The following is a 27,195-nucleotide window of genomic DNA, read 5'->3' as shown; positions in this document are numbered from 1 at the left end:
TGGGGGAAAAACACTGCAATCCTCTAAACACATCCCATTATCCTCCATTCTTTACCCGATTTGTGGATTCAAACAATTCTTATTCAGTGGAATAAGGAGCAATTAACAGGACTAGGGATTTATTAAGGATAAGTCATGCCAGACAGTTTTGACAGCTTGTTTTGAGTGTGACAGAATTACAAAATCCGAGGCTAGATGCATTATGTATTTAGACTTTTGTGCAGCATCTAATACCAGGCTTGTGAAATTATTCTTGCCAAATGGTCTGAACCCGCCTGGATGAGAACAGTCTCATGTACCGGAAACCGACTCAAAGATCAGAGACAAAGGATAAATGACAGTCAGCCATGCACCCAGATGGGGGTCGGCGTGGCAGGGGCAGGGAGTGGTGGTGTTTCACGGGGGGCTGCAAAGGTCGATGTTAGGGTTTGTCTCCGTAACATCTTCATTATCATCTGGAGGGAAGGGCACACTGCCGGCCCCCAGGGCTGTGCGGGAGGGTGGGAAGCTCCAGCCCCTGAGAGCTGATGCTCCCCCTACAGCTGCTCAGCAATGACCGAAAACGAAGAGACCACAGAGGGACTGGAGCAACACGTGGTCTGGGTCAGTGCCCCCAACACCCCCGCCACCCAAGAACACCCCACGAAGGTGGGCGGGGACGAAGCCCCCTCAGCCTCATGGACTTGGAGAGTGGGGAGGTCCATGGGGTCCCCCAGTTATAAAGCCTCAGTGGGTTGGGCTCTGTCCCCCAAGGAGATGCTCAAGTCCTAACCCCAGTACCTGTGAATGTGACCTTCAGAAACAGCGTCTTTGCAGATACACTCAGTTAGGTGAGGTCATATTAGGATAGGATGGCTTCTAATCCCACATGACTGGTTCCTTACAAGAAGACCTCCAGACCATATGGGGGAGGAAGGCCGTGGGACTGCAGAGGCAGAGGCGGGGGTGACACGTCTCCAGTCCCAGGAACACCAAGGGCTGCTGCCACCAGACGCTAGAAAGAGTCATGGATTAGATTTTCCCTCTGAGCCCCCAAGAAACAAACGGGCCTGCCAACACCATGGCCTGGGACTGCTGGCCTTTGACCTGGGAGGGAATCGTTTCTGCGTAAGCCACCTGGTTTATAGCACTCAGTCATGGACGCCTGAGGCGCTAATAGAAGTCTGATTTCAGAAGTGAAGAACGAATAATAGAGTCCAATGGCCCTCGCTTCCACCTCAAGGCTAGAGGTGGGGGGGAAACTGAGGCACTTCAAAAGCCACACCTGCAAGAGGGTAGATTCATTTTCCCTCCAAAATACAAATAACAAAGGGAGAACTTTCCTCTAAGGTAGGGGTCCCCAACCCCTGGGCCTTGGACCAATATCGGTCCATGGCCTGTTAGGAGCCAGGCTGTACAGCAGGAGGTGAACACCAGGCCAGGAGCGAAGCTTCATCTGTATTCCCAGCTCTCCCCACTGCTCACGTCACCGCCTGAGCGCCACCTCCTGTCAGCTCAGCAGTGCAATTCTCACAGGAGCACGAACACCACTGTGAACGGCGTGTGCGAGGGATCTGGGTTGTGTGCTCCTTGTGAGAATCTAATGCCTGATGATCTGTCACTGTCTCCCGTCACCCCCAGATGGGACCATCCAGTTGCAGAAAAACAAGCTCAGGGCTCCCACGGATTCTGCCTGATGGCGAGTATTATAATTATTTCTTTATATGTTACAATGTAGTCAGAGAAATAAAATGCACAATAACTATAATACACTTGAATCATCCCCAAAGCATCCCCTTCCCCCGCCAGTCACTGGAAAAATTGTCATCCGCGAAACCAATCCCTGGTGCCAAAAAAGGTTGGGGACTGCTGCTGTCAGGGGCCTGAGGGAAGACTGAGGTCTGTCAGGTGGTGGCTGGCACAGCCCTCAGCACCCACAGCTCAGTGGCGCCCTCAGCACCCACAGCGCAGCGGCGCCCTCAGCACCCACAGTGCAGCGGCGCCATGTTTGTATTTATGAAATGGAACACACCTGCCATTGGCACCTGGTGAATTACCCCAAACTCTGCGCTGTGCTCCTATATTCTTTCTATCTCCTAGCAATCTTGGATGGTGAAGATTTTTGGCTATTCAGGCATATCGAATCACCTGTTTATTTCTTCTCCCTGAAGATAGTATAGCATTTCATCTTCTTTATCCCTAAATTCTAAATGCAGTGTTTCCCCTCTTCAACAGAATATTTGCTTAATCAGAACATCGTGCTTCTGCTCATGTCATATATTGTCCTGCAGATTTTGTCCCAGCCAGTACCAGTCAGACCACAGCTCCATCTCAGTCCCACACCCGACAGGGTTGTTGTATTGTAAAGCTACTCTCTGGAGAAACAGGGCTTCCTAGACCCCAAAGCCACACTATTGTATCTTACCTGTGAAACACCAATTCTGATCTTGTGGACTCTTTTTATATATCATGCTAGTCTTGATCAGCTAAAACCTGACATCCCAGACACAACGTCATCAAATTAAATACCCAGTAGGTGAACAGGCGCCTAACGCCTCTTTCATTCTTGACGTTGTATCACTTTCCCAGGCTTTTCACAAAATATCAGAAATAATCCCCCAAACACCTCATAGAATTAATATGACACAGCTATAATCAACCATTTATTCTCTCATTTTCCGGACACTGAGAATGTTGTGCTAGGGAGTGGGGGTTCAAGATTAAAAATGCAATTAAGGGTAGAAACGTGTTACAGAATCTACATAACTAGAACAACATGCAGAAGTTACCAAATGTTCTAAAAATGCTGTAAGATACTTTTGATGTTCAGAAGGTGCGAGGGAATATCGGATATCTTAATTTTCCACAAATTCATCTTTGTAAAAAGGTGACAAAGTGTCATTCCAACTCAGTGTGGGGGTCGCGAAGCTTATTTGATAAATGCCTCTGGTACACGCTGTGATGTTCACCCAGAAAACACCCTCCATATTGATCCGAATGTAGATGGGAAAGGAGCATGCACCAATGGAAGAAAACTCAGAAAGCGATTTGTATAACAAAGAGCTGGCAGGGGACATTCTCAGACAAGACGGGGTGACCGATGCCTTCGTGGTCGGGGAGGCGTCTGTGGGGAGAGCCAACCGAGATGGATCACGGCCAGGAGGAGGCCCGCGAGCTACTGTCCCCATATTCACAATGGTGTCAAAGACAAACCACCCAGTAGAATGCTGGGCAAAGGCTACAAATACGCACCTCGAAATAAGAAATCCAAATAGCACGCTGGTGAAAAGACACTTAACTGCATTAGCAGTCAATGAAATGGGAATGTAGACAACAGTGAAATACCATCTTTCTGTTAGATTACCAAACCTAAAGGAATGCTATTACCCAGTGCTGGCAACATGAAAGAAAGCAGCCTCTGCCATCCGCTGCTGGGGGGAAGACACACGCTGCAGGCTTTGGAGAAGTCCAGCGACTTGGATTCTGGTTAAAATCTTCATACCTTTTCACCCCGGCCTTTCAGGAATCTGTCTGGAGAAATCGAATCTTCAATACCTAAGGACCCATCACCATGCAGGCTTGCTGCAGCGTTGCTCGTGGTGGCAAATCACCAGAAACAACGTGTGTGTCCATGTGCAGCACGGTCTTAACCTGAGAACGTCCATGTCGTAGGCAGCTATGCTGCTAAACGAGTTAGATCTCTGTCTGTTGACCTGGACAGTGTGTGGGAGTCCTGGTGCCTCGGTCTGTGGGGACTGCCATCACAAAACACCATAGACGAGGTGGCTTAAACAGCAGAACTTGGCCGGGCTTGGTGGCTCATGTCTGTAGTCCCAGTGCTTTGTGAGGCTGAGGGTGGGAGGATCACTTGAGCCCAGAAGTTTGAGGCTACAGTGAGCTGTGATAGCACCACTGCCCTCCAGCCTGGGCAACAGAACCAGCCCCATCTCTAAAAAAAAGAAAAAAAAAAAAGTGACATGATCTCACTCTGTCGCCCAGGCGGGAGTGCAATGGTGCCATCCAGCTCACTGCAACCTCCACCCCTGGGGCTCACGCCACCCTACCTCGGCCTCCCGAGTGGCTGGGACTACAGGCGGCAGCAGCCACCATGCCTGCCTCATTTCTGTACTTTATGTAGACATGGGGTTTTGCCATGTTGCCCAGTCAGGTCTTGAACTTCTGAGCTCAAGGAATCCACCTACCTTGGCCTTCCAAAGTGCTGAGATTACAGGCATGAGCCACCATGCCTGGCCCCAACATTTTTTTAATAAAGCACATATGCATTTTCTCACAGTTCTGGAGGCTGGAAGTCCAAGATCAAGGTGCTGGACAATTCTGTTGCTGGCGAGGGCTCTGTTCTCAGCTCACTGTGGCCTCCCGGGAAGCATCTGCAGAGGCAGGGCGTGCTCCGGCATCTCCTCCTGTCCTGTAAGAACATCAGTCCCACTGGATCCGGGCTGCAGCCTGGTGATCTCGGGGGACCTTAGTCAGCTCCATAAAGGCCCTGTCTCCAGTATAGTCACAGAGGAGGCAGGGCTTTATCATGACTTTGGGGGACACGAGCCTGGCCATCGCATGCGGAAAACATTTAAAGCTATTTATCGTTTCCATGTTCTTCAGTGGGATATACATAGCATGATTTCACTATTATTCTAAGATGTCGAAGCCAAAAACATGCATCGCTGCTGCCTGGTGTCTGAGCAAGCACAGTGCTGGCGAGGGAGGTGCTCCTGACCTTGATGGGAGTGGAGCGGGGTGGGGAGGTAGATACGTATCTTTTCTCTTATCTCTAGCTAAAATCTTCATGTGTTACTTTGGTAATTAATTTTTTTTTTTTGAGACAAGGTCTCGCTCTGTCACCCAGGCTGAGGTGTGGTGGTGCAAGCACTCAGTTCACTGCAGCCTCGTCCTCCCAGGCGTAGGTGATCCTCCCTCCTCAGCCTCCTGAGTAACTGGGACCACAGGTACATGCCACCACACCCTGCTATTTTTTTTTTTTTTTTTTGTAGAGACAGGGTCTCCCCGTGTTACCCAGGCTGGTCTCAAAATCCTGAGTTCAAGTGATCCTCCCACCTTGGCCTCCCAAAGTGCTAGGATTACAGGGGCAGCCATGGCAGCCGGCCTTAAAATTTTTAACAAAGAAATATTTGAAAACCCACATACAATTATGCGATATGTGATTTGCACAGGGCCTGGAAAGCTGGCCCAGCCGTGCAGGGGTGTCGGCCACTGTGGGGCCAGGGCAGGGGTCTCTAGGAGCTGCTCCCGAGGTGTGGCCCTGGCGGCCCGGGGGGAGTTCAGGCTCCTTCCCCACAGCTTCAGGCAGTTTGAGAGCTCCCTCGCTAAATAGATGAGCTTATTAGGGGGCCCCAGGAACCCCCTAAAATATTAGAAGAAGTGGCCATTAATCCTGCATTTTCTTAGAGAAGGGACAGCAGAGCTCTCCAGAACACCCTTTCTCTCGGTTTCCATGTGGTGGGAGAGGGCTCCTTCCCTCTGATGTTTTCAGAAAGTTCAGGAAAAAGGACAGGAGAAGGGCCCAAAGAGCCTAATTAACTTTGACTTGACTTCAGCAATGGGCAAGAGAATAAGACCCCTTTTAATATAAAATTAAAATCTCTCCACTGGCGCCTTATCCTCGCCAGCGCTTTCTTTCATTGCTTTAAATTGGTCTTCTTGGCCACGTAGGACTGTGGCAGGCGGGCCCAGGAGCCCACACTTGTCTGTTTTGGGCGGTTGGGGCCACATAGCTCTTGGTCATTGTCACTCTTCCTTCTCTGCCCCAGGTTAAACCATGCGGTGGGGGGATTAGCTGCTGCCGATGTGGAAGCCAAGCTGGGGTCACTTCTTCATTCCAACCGGAGAGAAGGAAGTTCAAGTCCAGCAGAGGGTGGGTGGGGAGAGGGTGGCACTCAGAAACGTCAGCCTGACCCCGGCCCCGCACAGGCAGGACAGCAAGGCTGTGGCTCTCCAGCGCCAGCTGAGGAACAGGACATTGTCCCTACTGCCACAAAGCATCAGAGACTCCCATCTTCTCTGAAGCACGGGCCGTCCCGGCCTTCCTGCACTTCCCTGTTCATTAGAGAACTGGCTATAGAGGAGGCTTCTCCACCTAAGAGAAAACAACTTTGTGCCAGCAATGAGTATTTCGGGCTTCAGAACCTGGAGCTTCCAAAGACCCCAGGACCCGGAACTGGACAGTCAGCTCTCAGCGAGTGTAGCCAGAAGCTGAGAGTGCTGTTTCCCAGCCTTTCATGAGAAACCAGAAAGAAGTACAACGTTCTACATGAAATCTTGATCCACATTATGTGGGCTGGATTTGGCCCTGGGCCTGCAACCTTGCACGTGGCTGGGTCCTTCAGCCATCGCCGTCTCTGGAGCCTCACAGCTTCAGACGCCTCTGGCCTCTGTTTGTTTCCTAACCTGCTGTAACAAAGTGTCCCAAGCTGGAGCCTAAAAACAACAAAACATTCACACTCTCACAGCTCTGGAGGCCCCGTGGCCCAGACCGAGGCACCAGCAGAGCCGTGCTGCCTCTGCAGACTCGAGGGACGGTCCTTCTTTCCTTCTTTGTGGTTCCGGTGGCTGCTGGCAACGCCTGGCATTCCTTGGCTTGTGGGTGCATCACTGCACCTCTGCCTCCCAGGGCCCTTGCATTCTCCCCCAGGTGTGTCTTTATGTCTCCATCTTACCTTCTTTGGAGGATGCTGGTCACTGGATCAGGCCCTGCTCCCCTGACCCTGCTCCAGTATGACCGTTTCTTAACTGATAACATCTACAAAGGTTCTATTTCCAAATAAGGTCACCCTTCAAGTTTCTTTTTCTTTTTTTCTTTTTTTGAGATGAAGTCTCACTCTGTCGCTCAGACTGGAGTGCGGTGGTGAAATCTCAGCTCACTGCAACCTCTGCCTCCCTGGTTCAAGCGATTCTCCTGACTCAGCCTCCTGAGTAGTTGGGATTACAGGCACCTGCCACCACGCCCAGATACTTTATTATATTTTTGGTAGAGATGGGTTTTACCATGTTGGCCAGGCTGGTCTCAAACCCGTAACTTCAAGTGATCCACCCGCGTCGGCCTCCAAAAGTGCTGGGATTACAGGCGTGAGCCACCTTGCCTGGCCCACACTTCGAGTTTCTGAGCGGATGCAAATTTAGGGGTCCCCGTTCAATCCAGTGCATGGCTTCACCGGATTCGGGGCATGATCCCACAAGCACCTTAACCTCTTCCTGTCCTGCTGTGTCTCTTTCCGCATTGGCTCTAACCGTAGTCAGGTCCACAACTGGCAGCAAAGGTTTTAAATGGTAATAAAAACACAACACCAGCAGGGTCTTTTATTTTTTTTGCGACAGAGTCTGTTACCCAGGCTGGAGTACAGTGGTGCAATCATAGCTCACTGTAGCCTTAAACTCTGGGCCCAGGCAAAGGAAAAGTGGGGCTCATACTTTGCCAACATTCTTGACAATTAATTGCCTTCTGTGCTAAATGTTGATGTTTTTAAAAACAGGAATTCAAGAAATAGAATCTAAATAACATGTGGGTAATCGGACTAGCCATGAGATTTAAGTTCGAGAGCCTTCGATGACCAATTTAGAAGTTTTACAACGGTGTCTGGACAGCAGTCTGGTGCTGGACACCGCCAGCCTTCCACCGGCCGGCCCTGACTTACAGGCTGCTCCAAGCGTGTCCTTCTCTTCCTCTCTCCATGGCTTAGGATATCGGCACTTCCCTGTCAGACGGGGTCGTACCCACGGAGACCCGGCCAGCATTCAGCAAGGGGATAATTCCTTATTTGTATTTCTGTTTCCTCAGAGCCGCCCTGTTGACCCTCTGGGAGCCTTCTCTGCATTCAGCTTCACACAGTCACACCAGGCAGCACACAGGGAATCCCAGCAAGAATGTCAGGCCCCGTGGGTGCCAGCCTGAGAGAGAGCCTGGGCAGAGGTCCAGGGCAGTGCCTCAGAAGTGAGGAAACGGCTTGCTTTGCTTCACCAGTTCCCGAGAGGCACCTAAGCCCGGGGCCAGCCTCTGGCCACTGTCAGCCTGGAAGCAACAGCAGGAAGCCCCGAGAGAGAGGAGCTGGCCCTTGCTGCGCACACTGTCGTCACTCCCTGCGTGGATGGCGTTAAAGTGTGAGAACCAGACCAACCCGGGTTCCAGACTGACAGCTTGAGCAAATAAAGCAAGATACGCATCAATGTCTGCTCATACTAAGACATAAGATATTGTGGATATCAATGTCTACACAAGTTAAAATGATACTAAAATTTAGAGTGGAAAAAATTGGTTCTGAAAATTCAGCTTGATTGGATTCCTAGCAGACTGATGACAAAGCCAGTGTCTGGGTGCTGCTCACAGCAGGGAGCCGGGTCTGTGTGCTCCTGCAGGCTCTGTCTCCCTGCAGGTCCCTGTCTTTCTCAGCTCTTTTTGGACAGTGCTCTCCAGCTCTTCAGAACGAGGACCCCGGCTGATCCACTGCTTTATTTTAAGGTTCCCACCACCTCCTCTGAAAACATGCTGCTGACAATTATTATTTCAATCACATGCAACTAAAAAGAATTTGAATTTTAAAATCCCATGACACCTCTACAACATTATCCCATATGATTAAAATGCAAAACCTGCCTCGCTCACGGAGTTCACTCTGGCAACACACACCTGTGTGCCACCTTCTCCTGGCTACGCTTGTTCGGAGTGGCTGGGAAGCATCACAGGTGAAGTTCATCTCATCAATCAGGAAAATTCATGCCCTCAAATACCACCTGTCTGAGTCTACAGCCAGAAAACAAAGTGTGCCTATTTCTCCTTTACCGCTATTAACCCAAAGAATCCCAAACTGATATCCACTAATGTTCTAACAGACACAAGCTCTGCAGATCACTAGAGAATCTCCTATTGCAGTTAAGTAACTAAGCATAAGCCATAGACCGACAGACGACCTCTGTGTGGCTCACACCACCCAGGGAGTCGCAGAAACAGCGTTTCCCAAATGGCGCGGCCCTGCGGCATCACCCTCAAAACCGGGCAGGGGCGGCTGGAGGGAGGAAAGAGCCAGGCACCCCTCATTCAGAGTCTGGCATTTTCACCTGGCAAACAAGGGAGACTGCTCAGATATTCTGGCTCAGAACATGCCTATTTGTCAACGAGGGAAACAAAACAGCCTGTGCCTCATTGACGAAGGCCCTCCGAGCAAAGTTAACGTTTTTCTCTGAGTATACTCCCAAGCCAGGTGTGTGTGCAGCCACGTGGACGCTCCGGCCCGCACAGAGTGGGGCCAGCTCTGCCGCCCAGTGCGTGGGAAGTCCCGCAGCCCCCGAGGGGTCAACCGCTTTGCTCTCTCCTGGGCGGGCGTGAAACCCCCGAGGGGAAAAGTGGATATCAAACGTGAATTCCACTCGTCCACAGCGCCGCGCATTATGAAAATCTGAGCACCTTTGACCGGAGAAGCAATATCTACGGGATCAAGGCGAATTTCTTGTTGAGAGGAGGAAAATGTGCAGTTTGTAATTACCTGCTCCTGGTGGCAGAGTCGGTCCTTCATGCCCGGATCTAATGGGACAAACTTTCAGCGGCTTTGCTCCCTCAGCATTGTTTCAGCACCCACCAAGAGGATTAAAAGTAATCTCTTTCCCTTTTAATTTCATGTCCCCCACATCCCCGCCTCCTCCGCACATCCCCTGGGGACTGCATGAATTTTTAATCCCTGAGGTTTGGGAGGGGGGAGGGGGTGTTAACCCCTTGTTGAGGTGGCAGCAGAGGACTGGAAGCCCAGGGGGAAAGGTCCCCCTGCTGGCCCCACTGGGAAGAGCACTGCGTCCCCCAGGACACTGAAGATGCCCACCCTGTATGTGCACTGCCCAGGCCAGCGGGTTAAGGGCTCCAAAACAGGTAAGCAGGAGCAACGCGCCTTCCCTTTCCCCAGACCTAGGCACAGTCTCCTGATGGCCTCAGGGGCCTCCTCTGGCGCCCAGATAGGCTCCCAACCCACACAGCGGCTCTGCGCCTTCCCTGTCTTCGCTCTGAGATAGGTGGCGTTGAGCTCAAAGACACAAACACATGCACAGAGACATCCATGCACACATACGTGCACACACATACACACATGCACACACACATGCACGCATGCACAGACACAGACACACATGTGCACTTGCATGTGTGCACACAGACACACACACACTCGATGCAAACACTTGCTCCTGTTCCCCCAGGGTTGGGTTTCCACTGTGGCCTTTCTGATGACGTCAGGCCTTAGCATGTGGGGCTGATCAGGAAGGTGGATGGGCTGCAGGGCCGCAGCCTCAGCCTGCTCCACTCACAGCATGAGAGAGGCGGCCAAATGCACTGATCGAGGCAGCCCTAGTGGCAGGTCCGGGCAATTCACAGAGTTGGGTCCTGCACCACAACCCCGCCGCCAAAGCAGCAAGGGGCTGGCGTGGAGTGGAGACTGGAACATGACGGGACTCCAGCCTCTGGTGAAGGCCACAGTCAGGCCACGACCAACAGGTCTTTCTGGCACTGAGGGAGTGGGTGCTGGGCGGCTCCCAGTCAGGAAAGACCCGGCTGGGGAGTCAGAGCCCGGCCTCAGCCCAGTGTCTGGGGGCAAGGGATGCTGAGGGCCATCACCTATCGTCCTGGGAGGATGTGCCTGAGGAGGTTGGCGGTCCTCTGGCTCTGTGGGCACAGGACCTCAGCCTGGGAAAGGGAGGTTGAGACAGCCCAGCCGTGGGTGACTGGCTGATGTGAGAGCAGGGCTGTCTGTAGCAGAAGAGGCAGCTGGATGTGCAGCACCCTGCAAAGGGCACGTCCAGCCGCCTTTTTTGAGAAGCAGCCTTTTTTGAGAATGCTGCTCTTAAAAACAAACAGGTGGCAAAACAGCCCCGCATCCCCGATCCCTAACACCAAATCCAGCATTTGTGGGGCTCCTGCCTATGTGCCCAGCCAGCATGCAAGCACTTGTGGGGATGGACCCAGCATTAGTGCCAGACTCCCATTATCATGGACTATTAATGCCAGCTGTTCCCGTGTGCCCTGCTCCGGGCAGCTGAGCTGTGCTAGACCAACAGCAGAAACTTCAGGGGAAAACCTTCTTTCTGCTAAGGTCTGAACACCTGGGAGAGGAGGAAGGGAGCATTTCAATTGCAGATGAATCATGATCCAGAGATGGGAGAAGCCAAGAGCCTACAGGTCCACACACTCAGGCACATGGCAACCAACCAGACACAAGGCAAAAGGATAAACTCAAGAAATGTACAGAATCCACAGGACTAAGACAAGAAAGCTTTACCGAAGGGCATGAAGGAAGCCGGGACTGAGCAGAGGACACACCGCGAGGCAGGTCCAACAGCTGCCTCCCCAGCATCCCTGCGCCCTTCCCTGCCTAGAGACGGAGACTGATTTCATCCTAGAAGCCTTCAAATAGGGAGGCGACACTCAGTGCCCATCCTACCTTCCACCAGCTGCAGAGGCTGGAAAGCAAAGCCCTACACTCCCCAGACTCAGTTGCCACTGGAGGGCTCTGTGGGGTTGGCGTGGTGTGGTTGGATGCATTCATCTGTGGCTTGGAAGGCAGCGGGAAGAAGAGCCTGACTTCTCTCTGATGCTGCTGTTCCCTGGTAAGCACAGGCTGCAGTCATCAGGGTTTTCTGGAGCAGTCTACAACACCTTCTTGTAGGAATCAGGTATGGGGAGGGTAATCGTGGTGTGAAGAGGCAGGTAAATTCCTTTCTATTTAAAAGAGCTCAGGTGTTTCTGAGATTTGCAGGTGGAGGCTGGCAGGTGCAAGGTTTGGCTGTAGGCAGTAAACCCTCCCGGATGAGGATCTGGGCTGGGCTGTCCTCACCCTGCAGGGTCAGAGGCAGTGGGGATCCATGTGCCATTTGAACTGGGATGCTGTAAATACATGGCATGCAATGGTAAAACAGGTATCTGCAGCATGGCCTGTGGTTACCTGGAGTGAAGTCCCCATGGAAGGGGAGGCTGTGGGTGACTGACCACCCACGGCAGCAGATAGGTTCTGGGTGGGGCTGGTTATTTCTGCAGTGCTGGGAGGTTAGCAAGCCTGTGGGCTGCTCTGTGCTTGAGACCTACAGTCACAGGTTTGACAAAACTTCTCAGGTCACCAAATGCATCCAGAGCCATGATGAGGTGCCTTTCTTTGTCCCATGCTACCAGGCTTCTCTCCAGTGACCAGTGACCTGCTATATGGTCACCACATTCCACTTTGTCCTCCCCTTGGACACACAGCTCGACTGTCTCCAGACCCTCTTCCAACTAGGTGAGGTCATGTGAGGGAGTCCCAGCCATGGAACACATGTAGAAGCAAGGCCCCTCACTGTGAGGTCTGCCTGTAAACATTTCCCACAGAATCCTTCCTGCTCTCTCTCCCCATCCACCTGCAGGACGAAGGGGACTCTGGGGCTCGGAGAAGGAGGAGCCGCAAGACAGAAGAGCCTGGGTCCCTGAATGACCAAGTGGAGCAGAGCCCCCTCCCTACCAACCCACACTAGACTATGACATGAGCAAGACGTCAACTCTCAACTTTGGTGGTGTATCCACACTGACACCATGCGGCGTGATGGTACTTAAACTACCCCGACAAACACAGTCAGTAAAGAATCATGCCAGCAATTTAAATAATAATGAGTAAGGGCGTTTCTCTTTTAAAATAAAATAAAAAAATAAAATAAAATAGAAGATGGTACACAATAAAAGCCACCAAACAAATTAAAAATATCTACAACCCCGAGTCCTATGGATGCAAGGACCAGAGCATCCATCCGTTCGTGCTTCTTGCTCTTGAGAGGAACGGAACGTGAGGAGTGTAAGTGAAGGAGCCAGGGCCGTTTATTACTCAGTGTGCTGACATCTTCTCCTGTCCTCCAGATGGCTGAGAGATGAGACCCACGTGTCTCAGAAGAGCAGGTCCTTGGTCAACAAGATTTATGGAAAGAAGAGAGAGTATTACCACAGAGAAAAGGGAAAGCTACCTCCCCTCCAGCCTCTCCTTCTGAGGACTCACAAAGCACCAAAGGACGCATGTATGGAGCAAAAATAGAGGATTGCATTGGTTCCTGGGATGGCTGCAGGGCCAGTGACACCACCAGGGATGAAGCTGGACAGATCAAGCAAGGGCCAGCCACATCACAGCTTTCTGTAGATTTTTTTTGGACGGAGTTTTGTTCTTGTTGCCCAGGCTGGAATGCAATGGTGCCATCTTGGCTCACTGCAACTCCCGCCTCCTGGGTTCCAGTGATTCTCCTGCCTCAGCCTCCTCCTGAGTAGCTGGGGCTACAGACATATGCCATCATGCCAGGCTAATTTTTAATATTTTTAGTAGAGCTGGGGTTTCACCATGTTGACCAGGATGGTCTCAAACTCCTGACCTCAGGTGATCCACCCCCCAGGCCTCCCAAAGTGCTGGGACTATAGGCATGAGCCACTGTGCCCGGCCTGTGTGGAAGCGAAATCACACGTCTGTGTGTAGCTTTCCATCTTATTAAGAATAGTGCTACTTTTTGGAATTGGAATTTCTGCAATATCATGGAATTCTTTGGATTTCTAAAAAAAAAAACAACTTTAAAACTTTATGTTTTAAAATTTTGCAAGTAACATGCTTACTATAGAAAAAAAAAACTTTAAAAGATAAACAAAAAAAGAAAGAAGGAAACTCAGCAGTAATACCCAGGGACAAGAACTGCGGCTACTGCCATATATGTCCCTAGGGTCCCTCCTGCCGTGAACAGATACAGACACATAGAGGGCATCTGTATGTGCAGGTCAATAACCTCTTTTTTGCACTTACTAACTGGAAAATACTTTTCTGATTTTTCACATGGCAATTTACAGGTTCCTGTGAACATCATTTTCTTGTGCCATCATCTTTCTCAATTGTCGTCGAAGTAATTTACGTATTAAGGTGGCGTCCACGGGCCAAGAACCCTGCAAAACAATTTCGAGTGGCCCCTGCAACGCCTGGTTGCTAAGTGTAGCCGTCAGCCCCACAGCCCATCGGCACACCGTCCCTTTATCTTGTGCTTGCAGGAAAATGCAAGTAAGCACTAAGGACTGTTGCCACCAACCTTATTTTCAGACACTGGGGACCCGGCAGGCTGGTCTCACTGTCTCCCAGGCTCCCCACATTCCCCTGCATGTGACCCTGAACTGTGGCAGATCTGAGGACTGCCCACCAAAGAGCCCTCCCGCCCCCTTCCTGCTAGCCCCAGACCCTGCCCCTCATCATGTGCCCAGGACAGGCTGTGCCCCCGTAAGACCCTGACCTTGGGTCTGGATTGATCTGAGGGACGTCCACAGCGCCCCCACTTGCCTGGCAGTTGGTCTAGCCACAGGCCTTGGAGGCCCTCTGGACCCATGAGACACGAGGGGGAGTTGGGGAGGGGACTGGGGGTGGGGGACCCTGGACAAATTTCCTCCTTGTTCAGAAAGAGATCCCATGCAAGTGGGATGACTTTCACTTCCTGTTCACCCCACGCAACTCGCCCTCCACTCTCTGAGACGTGGTGTTCACATTGGCTGCTGCTGAGGCCTCGGGGTCACAGCATAATCTCCTGTCCCCCTGCGTCCACACCACAGGTAGACCCTGAGTGCTGAGCCACAGGAGAGCAGCGCCAGGGCACATCATCAGGAATCTGAGTCCCAAGGCTGTTGCCACCAGGCACCAGGAGCCAGGCGCTGGGCCCTTTCCTTGTCCCTCTCCCCACCCCACCCAGCCCAGCTGTGGTGGGAGAAAGCGAAGGCTGCTAAACCAAAGCTATCACTGCTATAATATCAAGATTCAGAGGAGATGCTCTGATTTCCTTTCTGCAGAAGGAGTCAGGAACTGTTGCCGCATTGTTTGGGTATTAATAATCTTCCCAAATGAAATATCTTGAGGCTACTGTCTCATGCTGGGGACAGCCATCTGCTACAGTGGCTTTCAATGTTTTGGACATGACCCACTTCTTCCACCGAAACCCATTACATCAAGTGTCACAAAACATACTTTCCTTCTCTATAAGATGTACTCTGATATTTAATATCGATTTCCACATTCTGGTTGTATGCCACTGCACAGATTTCACGGCCCACTAGTCAGTAGGAAAACTGCTGATGGACTGAATCCCCCTGCCCTCCTGGCTGGCCTGTTAGAATAGCCCACCCCTCTCACTATGTCCATGTACAGTTGTGCAGGTTGTGCACTGCACAGTTCCAGGATGTTATAGTGTCCTGTTGTTTCACAGTATGTAACAGGATGGGGTAGCTCTGCCAATAGTGCGGGGGCAGAGGAAAAGCTTCCCTTGTGCTCCCTGTGAAGGTTTGCTGAAATGACTGAAAAACAGACAGATTAATAGGAAAAAAAAGGTAGACAAACATTAATTCGTGTTAGCATGGGAGCCATATGAAATATGAGGCTCCAACAAGGGCAAAATGGTTGAGCCTTAAATACCCTTTTCATAGAGGAGAGGGAAGTGAGGGGCCGTGGGCCATTTGAGAGGGATAGTAAGTGATTCTTAGGAGAAACGAATGCACCCAGGAGGCAGACATTGTCCTGGCAATGATTCTCTTAGGAAACTGAATAGGACCAGCAAGTCACGGGAAGGTGAGGGGCAGAACTGCACCGTGAACAGAGATGTTCTTCTGATGTGATGAAGCCTCCCAGATAATCACTTCCCGCTGCTCTCGCAAGAACAGACGGAACGTCTTTCTGGAGGAGCAGTGAACTTTGGGCTTTTCTCTCCTCCGGTGGTTACATCTTTCCTGGTTATTTGATCAGATTCCTCGGGAAGAGATCTTAAGACAATTGTATTTCTTTTGGAAAGAAGTTTCTTAAGTCGGATAAGGAAATTCTAGGGAGAGTCTCTCTGCACTTGGGGCTGGAGGAAGAACCAGGTTAGAAAGTTCAGGATTCTGAGAAAGCTTCGGAGGGCTTCCAGCGTCCTTTCAGTCAAGTGCTCCACTTTGCCAAAGCACCACACTCTGGGGTCTCGTTCTCCTCACCCTAGTGCTAGCAAATAGCATTGGAATTTGTCTAAATTAGCTTATCAGCAAATTAAATTAATACTAATTTATCAAAATTAAGCGAGTCACTAAAGCTTTCTGGAGCTCATCTGGATTTCTGAAATGAAGCTAATTACGGCAGCCCTATTTACCTCCAGAGTTGCTTTTTAAAACCTGAAGAGGCATGAGGTGTTGGTGCAAACATGACATTGGCCTCATCCTCACTATTGCTGATGGTGCTTTCTTCTGAACTTTCTGAGTGTTGCAGAGAGCATGGCCTGTTCTCACTCTCAGCGGAGGCAGGCGACGCCCCTGAGCGCTGCTTCATGGTTTACAGTTCCCAAGGTGGACACACGTTTCCTGAGTCCTATGGGTGACACACACCTGGCTCTGGCAATCCTGTATCCAGTGACTGGAGTTTAGAGGTTCAAAATGTAAAGGCAAATGTGAACACTTGGAGTCCAGCTCGCTGGCCCTGGGTAACCCCCGAGACACCAGTGCGTGCGTAGCCTCAATCGGGGAGGTCGGCGTTTCGTGACCGCACGGGGTGGGGGGTAAGCAAACATGAAGGAATTGACTCCAAATTGTGCTGTGCTGTGTTGCTCTGTTTTAGGAAAACTGCCATTAACCCAATTCACTTGAAAAGTAAAGAAATAATAGGGAAATCACCTCAATGCTGAGATGCCGACTGCATTTTGCTCAACAGACAAGGCTTTGTGCCAGTGCAGGGGAGCTATGAAGTGAAGACGTCCCACCTACTGTGGCAACCTCTACTGTGGCAGCCGGGGTGGCCTCCCCCCTGTCACCAACAGCCCGGGGCCTGAGGAGGCAGCTCTCTGAGCTCTGACTTTTGTGAGCGCTCCCCCATGGAGCCTCCAGTTCCCGCTGTTCTGAAGACACAGACCTCTGGAGGGAGCCGAGCTCCCTGCATGTCCCAAGCATCCAGCAAGACGAGGCACATGAATCTCATTTCTCAAGGAGAGCAGCACTAACAACCTTGGCCAGGGAGAATGTTTCCAGCGGAGCAAGGCGGTCAGTCCCCGGGATTGAGGCCTGTGCCCATCCTGTATTACCAAATAGCTGCCCCTTCTGTCCTCTCCCTTTTACAGGCTGTCCCGTAAAGTTGGTAATATTGAACATTCTGAGCTAGCTTGAGAATGATGTCCGTTAGAATCATGAGCCTTATTTTCTAATAATTCCCCCCACTCCATGACCCACGCCTTCCTCCCTTCTAGCCTGCTTGGTGGGTCAGCCTCAGAAGCGGGGGAGGGAGGCCAACGAGCCTGGCCTTGAGCCCCCCAGAGCCCCGGCAGTCTGCTGAGTGTGGGAAACTGTCCAGTGGGTCTTGTCCTATCCGACTCAAGGGAAGCTGGGGTGTCCTTCCAGGGTCTTGCTGCCTGGCTGGCCAGGAGTAGAGCCTGGATGGTGCCACACACTCTGGGGTCCTTCCCAGGAAGGGAATCCAGCCTCACACGGGCCTCTACAACCATCACGCAAAGCCTCCGAAACCGCGGCAGCCCTGCAGAGGTGATGCTTTGCATAAAGGGGCCTTTTAGTACTCTCTTTGTTGGGATTCTCCCAGGGCTGTTTATCTGGAAGGTTCTGGAAATGCTGGAGTGGAGGGGAAGTCCTACAGGAAGGCAGCCAATGACTGCAGTGTTTGCAAGCCAGCTGCCGTGGTGCAGGCAGGGTGGGAGGAGCAGAATTCACCGGAAAAATCCTAGAAGCTGGTACTGAACACGTGCAGTGGGACGCTCACTGAGGAGTACTCATGCCCCCTGCCCTGGAGCCTGAGAACTGGTTCCCTCCCAGCCAGGCTGAGTGCTGTCAGGCAGGGAAGGCGGAGCTGGGCAAGGCAGTCAGGGGAGCTAGAGGGACAGCAAGTTCTGCTTGGTCCTGCCAGCTGCTCCCCGGGCCTAGGGTCTGGAGTCACCCCCACACCATGGTCAGGGCACCCCTTGCTCATGGACGGGCGTAGGGAGCCAAGGGAGGAAGATCAGAACGGGGCGCTTTTCATGGGGACCTCCGCTTGCCACTCAGGGCTCACCCGGGCTTCCTGACCCATGCTAGTGCCTCACTGCTGGGCCTCGCGTGGGAAGAGCCACCGCACGGCCCTGGGGCTGGGGGATTTCTGCAAGAGCCGCAGTGCTGCTAATGGCAAAGTATGCATAGTAGGAAAAAAAGTGGGGTCCCCACACATTCCCGGTTCCTGCCGTGCAGCCAGACCCCGAGCCCCGCCCGCCGCTGGGAGGGCAGGCAGGCCCTCTCGGGCACCTGGCTGGGTCTGTGTCTGTCCAGGCCCCACGTTTGCGCCGGGACTGAGCCCATGAGGGCAGGTGACTGCCCGTGGCCACAGCTCTCTCACTGACCGCTCTCTGGGGGCCTCCTTGGACTCTTCCTCTAAGCAAGGGCGGCCTGGCCCAAGAGAAGCTGGTTCACACATCTCCTCTGTCCACACTGCCTCTGCAGACCCGGCCCAGCCCGAGTCTAGACGGAGAGGACAGCCCCGTGGGAGCAGGTCGCTTTGCACACACATGTCCACAGTGTCGAGGGGACACTCACCCACGTTGCGTCTTCCCCTGCCGCCCCTTGGGGGAACCCGCCTCCCCAGAGAGGAACAGCCTCTCCAGGGACCTGTGGCATCGGAGCCCTCAGCTCTGAGGACACGGCCTGTGTTTCATTCCATCCTGACGGAGGTCCAGAAAGCTGGAAAACTTGGGCAGGCTGTCCTGCCGCCCTGCGGCCAGCCGGGCCGGGCGGGAACACCTCTGGTTTCCAGCTTTTCCAGGCAGGACTGCGGGAGCCGAACCCCGCTTCTCATCTGGCAGCTGAGTACCTTCTTTTGTTCTCTGCGGAAGGCCAAGCTGAGCACACACCCTGTGAGCTGCCGGGCGGAAGGAAGAGCTCGGCTCCCGCAGTAACGCCAGCCTGGCCCCCATCCAAGTCCAAGCCGGGCGAGGGGAGAGTGGACAGCCCCGACTTCACACTGCCCTGCTTTCGAGTTTGGCCAAGTAGCTGCCTGGTGGAAGGAAACGATGCCACTGGAACGTGAATCACGGCAAGGAAGAGTTTTCTTAGTGGGAAGGATGAGAGGCCTTCTAGAAGCCTTCCGGGGAAGACGTTGGAGCTCTTTAAAGCAGGGGAGTGGTGGCCCATGATGGGGTCGCGCTGCTGTGTGTTAGCCAGAGGCAGGAACTGCTGAGCGACACCCCCACCACCAGGCCATGCCACTCCCCAGCACAAGGGCTTTCAAGACGAGTTCTCCAGGAAACACGAGGGGCCCACCCGCATGCCTGCAGAGCGCACCGAGCTTTGCAGAGAGAAGTCTCCGTGTGATGCTGGCCTGGGCTGCTTCGGGCTGAGCAACGATCACCTGAGATCAGCACCAGCTCCTGTAGCCCTGACTCCGAGATTGCCCTGGGCAGCACCCTGGTGAGTGTAGCAGTCCAGCTGCTTTCAAATCGCTTTGCAGACTGAGTGTTCCTGGCAAAATCGGAAGTTATTTTGACTCGATCACTTCGAAGTGGAACGCCCTCCAAGATGCCAGAAAGCAGGGGAGGGTGTGGCCCGTTTCCTCCAGGCACAATTAAATCCGTCTGGGATTAGACACACTGGAAAGGTTCAGGACTCCCAAACACGGACTCCTGGGTCGTATCACTCAAGGATGCAGTGTGAATTCAAGAAGGGTGGAAGGCACAGGCACCGTTGGTACCATCCCAATCCCCCCACGGCCCTCTATCTGCGGCGGGAGCTGCGGCCCCTCGGCCTAACTCCGCTGCTCTCATCAACAATGCAGAGATGCTATTCTTTTTTTTTTTTTTTTTTTTTTTTTTTTTTTTGAGACGGAGTTTCACTCTTGTTACCCAGGCTGGAGTGCAATGGCGCGATCTCAGCTCACTGCAACCTCCGCCTCCTGGGTTCAGGCAATTCTCCTGCCTCAGCCTCCGGAGTAGCTGGGATTACAGGCACGCGCCATCATGCCCAGCTGATTTTTTGTATTTTTAGTAGAGACGGGGTTTCACCATGTTGACCAGGATGGTCTCGATCTCTTGACCTCGTGATCCACCCGCCTCGGCCTCCTAAAGTGCTGGGATTACAGGCGTGAGCCACCGCGCCCGGCCAAGATGCTATTCTTTTTGCAGGGTCACTGTCAGGACTAGAATGTCACTTAAAGGCTGCCGTCCAGCAGCTGTCAATAAAGAAGGGCCACCCAGCTCCTCTCCTTCCTGCCCCTTCCTCAGGCCTCTGTGGTTATTTCCTTGGCACTCCTGTGTCGGTCTGTAGAGAAAGACTTGTTCCTTTCTGCTGGCCCAGGAGCAGTAATGATGGATCTGACAGCCCAGATTTAAGTCACTGAAATATTAAGACTCAGCTCATCTTCAAAGCTGTGCTGGCTGCCACATGCCCCCACAGGCACACATGCAGACACAATGAGCACACAGACAGACACGGACTCACGTCTTCCCTGACCCTGATTGATGGTGGGAGTCTGCTCCCGGCCGGGTGTCAGGGACCAGGACTGTTCTGGGGGTTGTGGAGGCACGTGTCCTCCACATGGGAGGTGACCACATGGGACCTTGAGGTTCCTGGTGTGGGCATCAGACCTATAGCAGAGCAGACAGTGGGCCTGCACAGGGTCCCTCCAGTGGACTTGCCAGGCATGTCTCTTGAATGATCCGTCTTTGAGTGTGCCTTTGGCAAGGCAACAAACCCAAGAGGGTCCTCGGAGAGCCCAGTGCTCTCCCGTGGGAGGTACTGACCTATGAATGGAAGTTCCTCCCTCATTCATAATGGAGTGCATTAGAAACCTGAAAGGCTTTCTGTAAGGGCTGCCTGTCACAGTTCAACCGTGGCATCTGCCTGTGACTCTCCTTTCCCTCCCTGTCCTCTTCAGATGGGCACACAGCTCCCGGAAGACAGGGACACCGCGCAGAGAGCCTAGCTTGCATGATCTAAGGCACGTGCAGTGCACCAGGGCAACAGGAAACTGCAAGAAATCCAGACCCACTTCTGCTCAGCTTTGAGTGAGCTGGATGATACTGGGGAACATCTTTCTAACAGTAGTTCTCTTAGCATGATGCTGAAATTGGCTTATGCGTTCCGGGCACTTAGCACCTGAGTGCTCAGAGGGGGAAGTGTCCTCTCCTGGGTCCCTCCTGGCGTCTCAGACTCCACCCTTCCGGCGCCCCACTCACCACATCTGATCGTCCGCAGGAGCCCCTCTCTGGGTTGTGCAAGAACATTTCTTCTTTCTCCATAGGCAAGTGTCTGTTCTGTTCCGGAAAGTGGGTCTGACAACCTGCACCCCCCACTAGAAATCTGCAGATCTTGGAGGGGGGAGGGGGCGTGGTACCAGGAGGGGACTGCTCTGCTTTGGGTGTCTCTTGCCTGCCCCTTTAGCCTCTTCGGGGCCCCCTGCTGGCCTCACCAAGAACCATGGACGTGCTATTTTTATTCTGATGAAGAACAGTGCCGAAATGTCTTCCGACTTGACGAGACACAAAATTTAGGTGCTGAGAGAGATACTTCAATTTCAAGCTTAAAGATTACTTTGAGTCCCCCAGGACTCAGAAGCAATTTAGAGCTGATACCCTGAACAAGAGAAAGGTTAGGAGATTAAGACCAACTGCTGTTTGGATAAATGGTTGGTAATTGCCCATATCCGCAATTATACACTGGCACATAATATCTTTTCCACTACCTTTCTCTTCTCCTGCGTCCCATCAGGATCGATTCGGAAGGAGCCCACCTTGGTGTTCTTCTGCCGAGCCTTGGCGATGTCGTGTTCTACCTCGTCCATCAGGGCCCTGCAGGCTAGCAAGACACAAAACAGCCATGGTCAGGGGAGGAGGAGGGCCGGAGCCCGGCCTTTGCGGGTGGCCTCTCTGGGAGGGGCAGAGTGGCTTCCTCTGCCCTCTAGCTAGAACAGGGACCGTGCTGATGTGCCTAGGACCTGGGAAGGACTCTCGTCCTCTGCAGAGTTTTCAAAGACAGTGACACAGAGACTAGTTTTTTGTGTTCCCTCTTGTACTCTGTGTTTTCAAAACCATATACAATTTACCTTTACATTTAAAATGTGCTTTTTTTCTTTTTCTTGAGACAGGGTCTCACTGTGTTGCCCAGGCTGGAGTGCAGTGGCACTATCTCAGCTCAGCCTCACACACTCAAGCCATACTCCCATTTCCGCCTCCAAGTAGCTTGGACTGCAGACACACATCACCCACACCTAGCTAATTTTTTTTTTTTTAGAGATGGGGTCTCGCTATGTTGCCCAGGTGGGTCTTGAACTCAAGCCATCATCCGACCTCGGCCTCCCAAAGTGCTGAGATTATAGATATGAGCCAGCATGCCCAGCCTCAGAGATGGCAGATGCTCATCCTCTGAGTCCACTGGACTCTGGAAGCCCCTCTGGGTTGCAATAATTACACCCAAGTAGCTTCACTGTGGGAAAAGTTGATCAAAACTGGCCCCTCCTCCCAAAGATACATTTTTGCTGGATTTAAAGTCAAAGGGGACTCTCAGAAATTTATTTTTATGGAAAATGTAGCTGGTTTTGTCCCCTAAAATCCCTTCTCCCCAGGCACATGGCTGCCAAGTAGAGGCAGCTGAGCTGTGCCCTGGGGTCTGAACTCTCACAATAAAAGATAAATGAGGTGATGCCTCCAACATCAGCCTCATTTGTTGAGCTGAAAACTGATTCTGAGTTTCTGTCTATGGACGGAAGTCAGCATGTCAGGGGCAGCCCAAGTGCACGTGGGAGAAGAGAGACCACCATGTCAATGTCCTGATCCGCTGCAGAGCACAGGCTGCCTGCAAGTGTGGACCACCCGTGCCCCTGGCTGTGAAATGAAACCCAAAGCTTCCGTCTCCGCCACCCTCCCTCCGTCTGTATTTCGGTCCCTGTTAGGACAGCATAGCCATTCTCTGCCCAGGACGTGACTTTGACACAGGTGACACTGTGTTTAGTGCTCCCTTCTGATCTTGGGTCCAAATGTGACCTCTGAGGGCACAGGCTGCGTGGACCAGGACAAGGGCCAGTTGTGGGGCGAAGCTGGAACACCGGTGTGCTCACTGCCTTTCGGTGTTGCCACGTGTTTCTTCCCAAGTGCTGTGACCTTGTAGACTCCAGGACCCTGTGGTGGTGATCCCAGCGCTGTCCCCATTTCACGGACTCGGCTTGGAGAGACGGAGAGACTGTCCTGGGTGTCTCCCTAACCCAATGCACTACAGAAATCAGCAGCGGAGCCACTGTTTGAGCACACAGATGGCACTCAGCCCTCAGAGGCAGGCAGCCCACGCTCCCTCCCAACCCTGCTCTTAGGGGTCACTGACCTTCAATCAGTGTGAGAAGTCATTGATTACTGTGATTATTTGCTATTGAGCAGTACATCTAATGAGTGCCACTGGGCTCCTCTGGGGCCCTGAGGTCTCCGGCAGAGGCGCCTGTATCTCTAAGGCTTCCAGGAGGAGAAGGAAGTTTTCATGGCAGAAGCATGAAAACCTGTGTCCCGGGTGTCCCCGTCAGCACGTACCCTTTGTACTTGACACAGTGCACGGGGACTCAAAGCTGCTGGCCACAGTCAAGCCCCGCTGGAGCAGGACTCACAGCTCTAAGAACAAACACTTCCTTTCCGGCTCCCTTGCAGCTAGGCCAGGGCCTGTAACTTGGTTCCACAACCGTGCATTCTAGAATCTTCCTGAACAGCCAGCACTCACTCTATCCCCTCTCTGACCCACTATAGGTTGGAGCTCAGGCCCCCGGACAAGGGTGCCCTGGGAGATGTGAGGGTGAGGAACACTAAGGTGGTCCTGGGGCCTGCAAGGGAAGACCTCTGTGCCCACTGGGACGGCACCCTGTGCCCTTATGAGAGGGAGACAAGCATTCAGGTTATCTAAGCCACTGCTATTTTGAGTTTACCATGCTCACTCACAGAAGAGCATCACCTTCTGCCCCTGGGATGGAACAGAAAAGGACCCTCCACGGCCAGCACTCCCCAGTGGGAAATCCTGGCCAGCACAGGGCCAGGGCCACCAGGGGACCCTGGGCCCAGAATCCCGGGCCTGCAGGTGGTGGACAGCCCAGCAGGCTCAGACGAGGAGTCCTCTAGGAAGAGCCAGTGGTGGCCACGTTAATGCTGAGAGCCAGGCCGCCTGGGATGGAAGAAAACTGGAGCCCAGCTCACAGGTGGGAGTGAGAGGAGGAGGGATGGGGCTGTCCAGCGTCCTTTACCCTGGCTCCGGGGAGAGGGAAGACGGTGGGAAATGGCATCTTGGAAGCAGAGGCCAAAGTGGTCAGCACAAAGGAGGGTTGGCCTCTGGCCTCCAGGCCAACTGCAAAGTAGCCACGCACAGCCCGAGAGGGTGGCCACCAGCTGGGTGTGAAGGTTCCCCCAGACCCAGGGTGGGCAGAGCCTGGCATCTCCAGGAGCCCACCTGGCCTCTGCCCTGACAGCCTCCTCCAACCCTTCCTGGTGGACCCAGGAGCAGGCGATGCTGCATCCTCACCTCCTGGCTGGCAGAGGACAGGGCTGGCCAGATGAAAGAATGTGGCCTTGCCATCAAGTGCCTGGCTTCAAACCCTGTTGGGCCCTGGGTGAGCATCACCCAGCTTTACCCCAGGCTCTCCCATCATAAGGAGGAGGTTGTGCACGTCTGTACGTGCCTGCCATGCGAGGCCACTCTATGCCTGCTGTCCCTTCCCAGCCCCCTGGACTGTTTGGAATCCCCAGCTTGGGCCCAGGGACAAACTTGGGACCCATCTCCCCAGGGTTTCTCTGCTTTCTGTGTCTGCAGACCCGTGCCCAGGCTCCTGCCCAGCTGCCCCACCCTGAGCCCGGCTGCTCCCTGTGCTGTGGTCGCTGTGGCTGTCCTTGGCTCCCTGGAGCCCCTCAAGGCTGGACCTGCCGGCCAAAGCAGAAAGGGGCAGCGAGTGGGCTTGGCTCAGGGGCTCTCCGGGTCCATATGTTAATGTTCTGCTCCCTTCATTTCAGGCCCATGTTCACGAGCACCAAGACAGGCCGTGTAAAGACAGAGCCCCTTGGAGTGCACGGCTGTCACTGAGTGTCCCCAAATGCCCTGAGCATGGGGATGGCAGTGGCAGGGCCAGGGCACACCCCACCCCTGCCCAGGCCACGCAGGGCTTCTTGGGGTCAGGGTGGCTCTGTCAGCAAGGGAAGGTACCAGGCTTCCAACAGGACACAAGGGCCCCCAGGCCTGCCATCCCTGACCTCCCCTCGGAGGGGCCGCTCCACGAGAAAAGATCATTTTAAATTTCCGCCCCAGGTCACAGAACAAGTTAACAGAGTCACATCAGCGACCTGGGCTCCAGATTTCTAGTCCGGCATTAATTTAAATGTTAATCTGAAACCTTCACTTAAATCACAGGAGTTTAGAGTTTATTAGAGCAGGCGGCGGGAGTGGGGCCTCATGGGGGGATTGGCGGGTCACGTTGCCTGCCAGAGGGCAAGCCCCCTCCCGCTGGGCCCACCAGCCCCTGCCATTCTGGCTGCCTCCTTCCTTCGCCCTCCCTTTCTCTCTTGGTGGAAGATGTGGAAATGGGAAAGAGATGGCGGTAGATGTCACGGCAGAGTCAGATGAGCCCCCAGTGGCTCGGGTGCCAGAGCCATCTTAAGGGACTTGCAAGAGCAGATGGTGTGCCCGCCGCTCCTCAACTCCACAGATGGGGACATCACACAGGCAGCCCAGATCAACAGGGGAGGGAGTATTTACACATCAGGAATAGGCAGATGCTACGAATCAGGGCTCCACCACCACGACCCTCCTGCCCACACTCTGCACATGCCCACAGGGGGCTGCATCTCCCTAGAGGTGAAGGAATCAATGAATGTCTGAGCATTTGCCATTTTCAAGGTTATAAGCAAAGTGCAAGGAAGCCACCGAGGTCTGCGGCTCAGCCCGTGCCCCAGGGTGCTTGCCTGTGGCGGATGCCCTGCCTCCATTCCTCCAGGAGTGTCTGGGCCACTCTCCCCACCAGCGGGAGTGGCTGTGGGCAATGTGGATTTTCCTCCAGTGGCCTTTAGGCCATAAGCAGAGGTGATGTCAAAACCATCGGGGGAGTTGCTGGAAGTGCAGACCTAGGTCTCAGCCTTGGAAACTGAGTTGGGTCTGGGTTGGGCCTGGGATCTGCACCCGTCTTTGACATACAAGAGGTCACTGTGCTCTGCACCGGGGGCCCTCCCTGCCCCGAGGTGACTGGCCAGCGCCAGCTCTCCTGCACCCCTCTCCCGTCCAGAGCAGGTGCTGCTGACCCGCAAAGAAGGGTGCAGGGACTACCTCAGAGAGCATGGCTCATTTCCAGAACAAACCATTTTCTAGCAGTTTCTACGAGCAAGGCAGGAGCCCTGGTATTATGTTGGTGGCGATTCAAAGTGCCCACGCGACTCCCCCAGACATAGTGCGTCTCCTGTGAGGCCGTACCCACGCCCCTTTGAGGGAAGACAAAGCCCTGCCCCCCACCACTGCAGGAGGCCAGCAAGGCAAATGCGCACCGCACGGCACCAGAGGGGTGGCTCCCCCAACCAACACTCCTGCTCCCCAAAGTGGAAATGGCTGATGCCACAGTCTTCCTTCAAGCCTGGTCTCTGGACATCCAGAAGAGCGGCGGGCCCCGCTCTGTGCTATAAGGAGGCACATGAGATGGGGCTGAGCTTCACCACACCCAAAAGTAGCTTCTTTCCTTCCTTCCTTCCTCCTCCCCTTACTTTCCCTGTTGGCTGCTTCTGTCCCCCAAAAAGATACTCAGACATCCCACCCCAAGCACCCGAGAATGTGGCCTTACTTGGAAATAGTGTCTTTGCGGCTGGGACTGAGTTCAGATGAAGTCATACTGGAGTGGGGAGGGCCTGAATCCAAGGATGGAGCCTTCTAGAAGAGGAGAGACCCAGGGAGGTGACCAGGTGACCTCACAACACGGGGGAAGGCCAGGTGATGACAGAGGCAGAAACTGCATTGGTGTCTGCAAGCCAAGGAAGGTGCAGGGCCACCAGCAACGCTAGAGCTGGAAGAGTCGGGTACAGATCCACCCCCCAGGTTTCAGACGGTGCGGCCCTGCCCATGCCTTGATAATAGAACGGGAGGTTCCACTTCCGCTGTTGAAGCCAATTGAAGGGGGTTGCGTGTGGGGATCACACAGAAGGCTCAGGACACACACACTCTCTGAACCTTGTGCTGCTCCAGGCCAGGTGTGGGAGGAGCAGCAGTGA

At 53.4% G+C, this 27,195-nt stretch overlaps 1 protein-coding gene across 2 annotated transcripts in view; it reads right to left on the bottom strand.

The window, feature by feature from the left end:
• Positions 1 to 21,783, bottom strand: part of CNPY1 (canopy FGF signaling regulator 1) — a 42,014-nt gene extending 20,231 nt beyond the window's left edge. The window contains exon 1 of one of the 2 annotated variants that reach the window (XM_037735384.1): positions 21,675 to 21,783. In XM_037735384.1, coding sequence (XP_037591312.1) covers positions 21,675 to 21,773 — 99 coding nt within the window. In that variant the 5' untranslated portion in view covers positions 21,774 to 21,783. Of the gene's footprint in view, positions 1 to 9,488; positions 9,595 to 21,674 lie in introns of those variants that run through there. The other variant, XM_037735389.1, reaches the window with a different exon arrangement.
• Positions 21,784 to 27,195: the final 5,412 nt, after the last annotated feature.

Source organism: Cebus imitator, unplaced genomic scaffold, assembly GCF_001604975.1.
Source record: "Cebus imitator isolate Cc_AM_T3 unplaced genomic scaffold, Cebus_imitator-1.0 Scaffold20, whole genome shotgun sequence".
Lineage (NCBI taxonomy): Eukaryota > Metazoa > Chordata > Mammalia > Primates > Cebidae > Cebus > Cebus imitator.
This window is presented reverse-complemented; position numbering and strand designations above follow the sequence as displayed.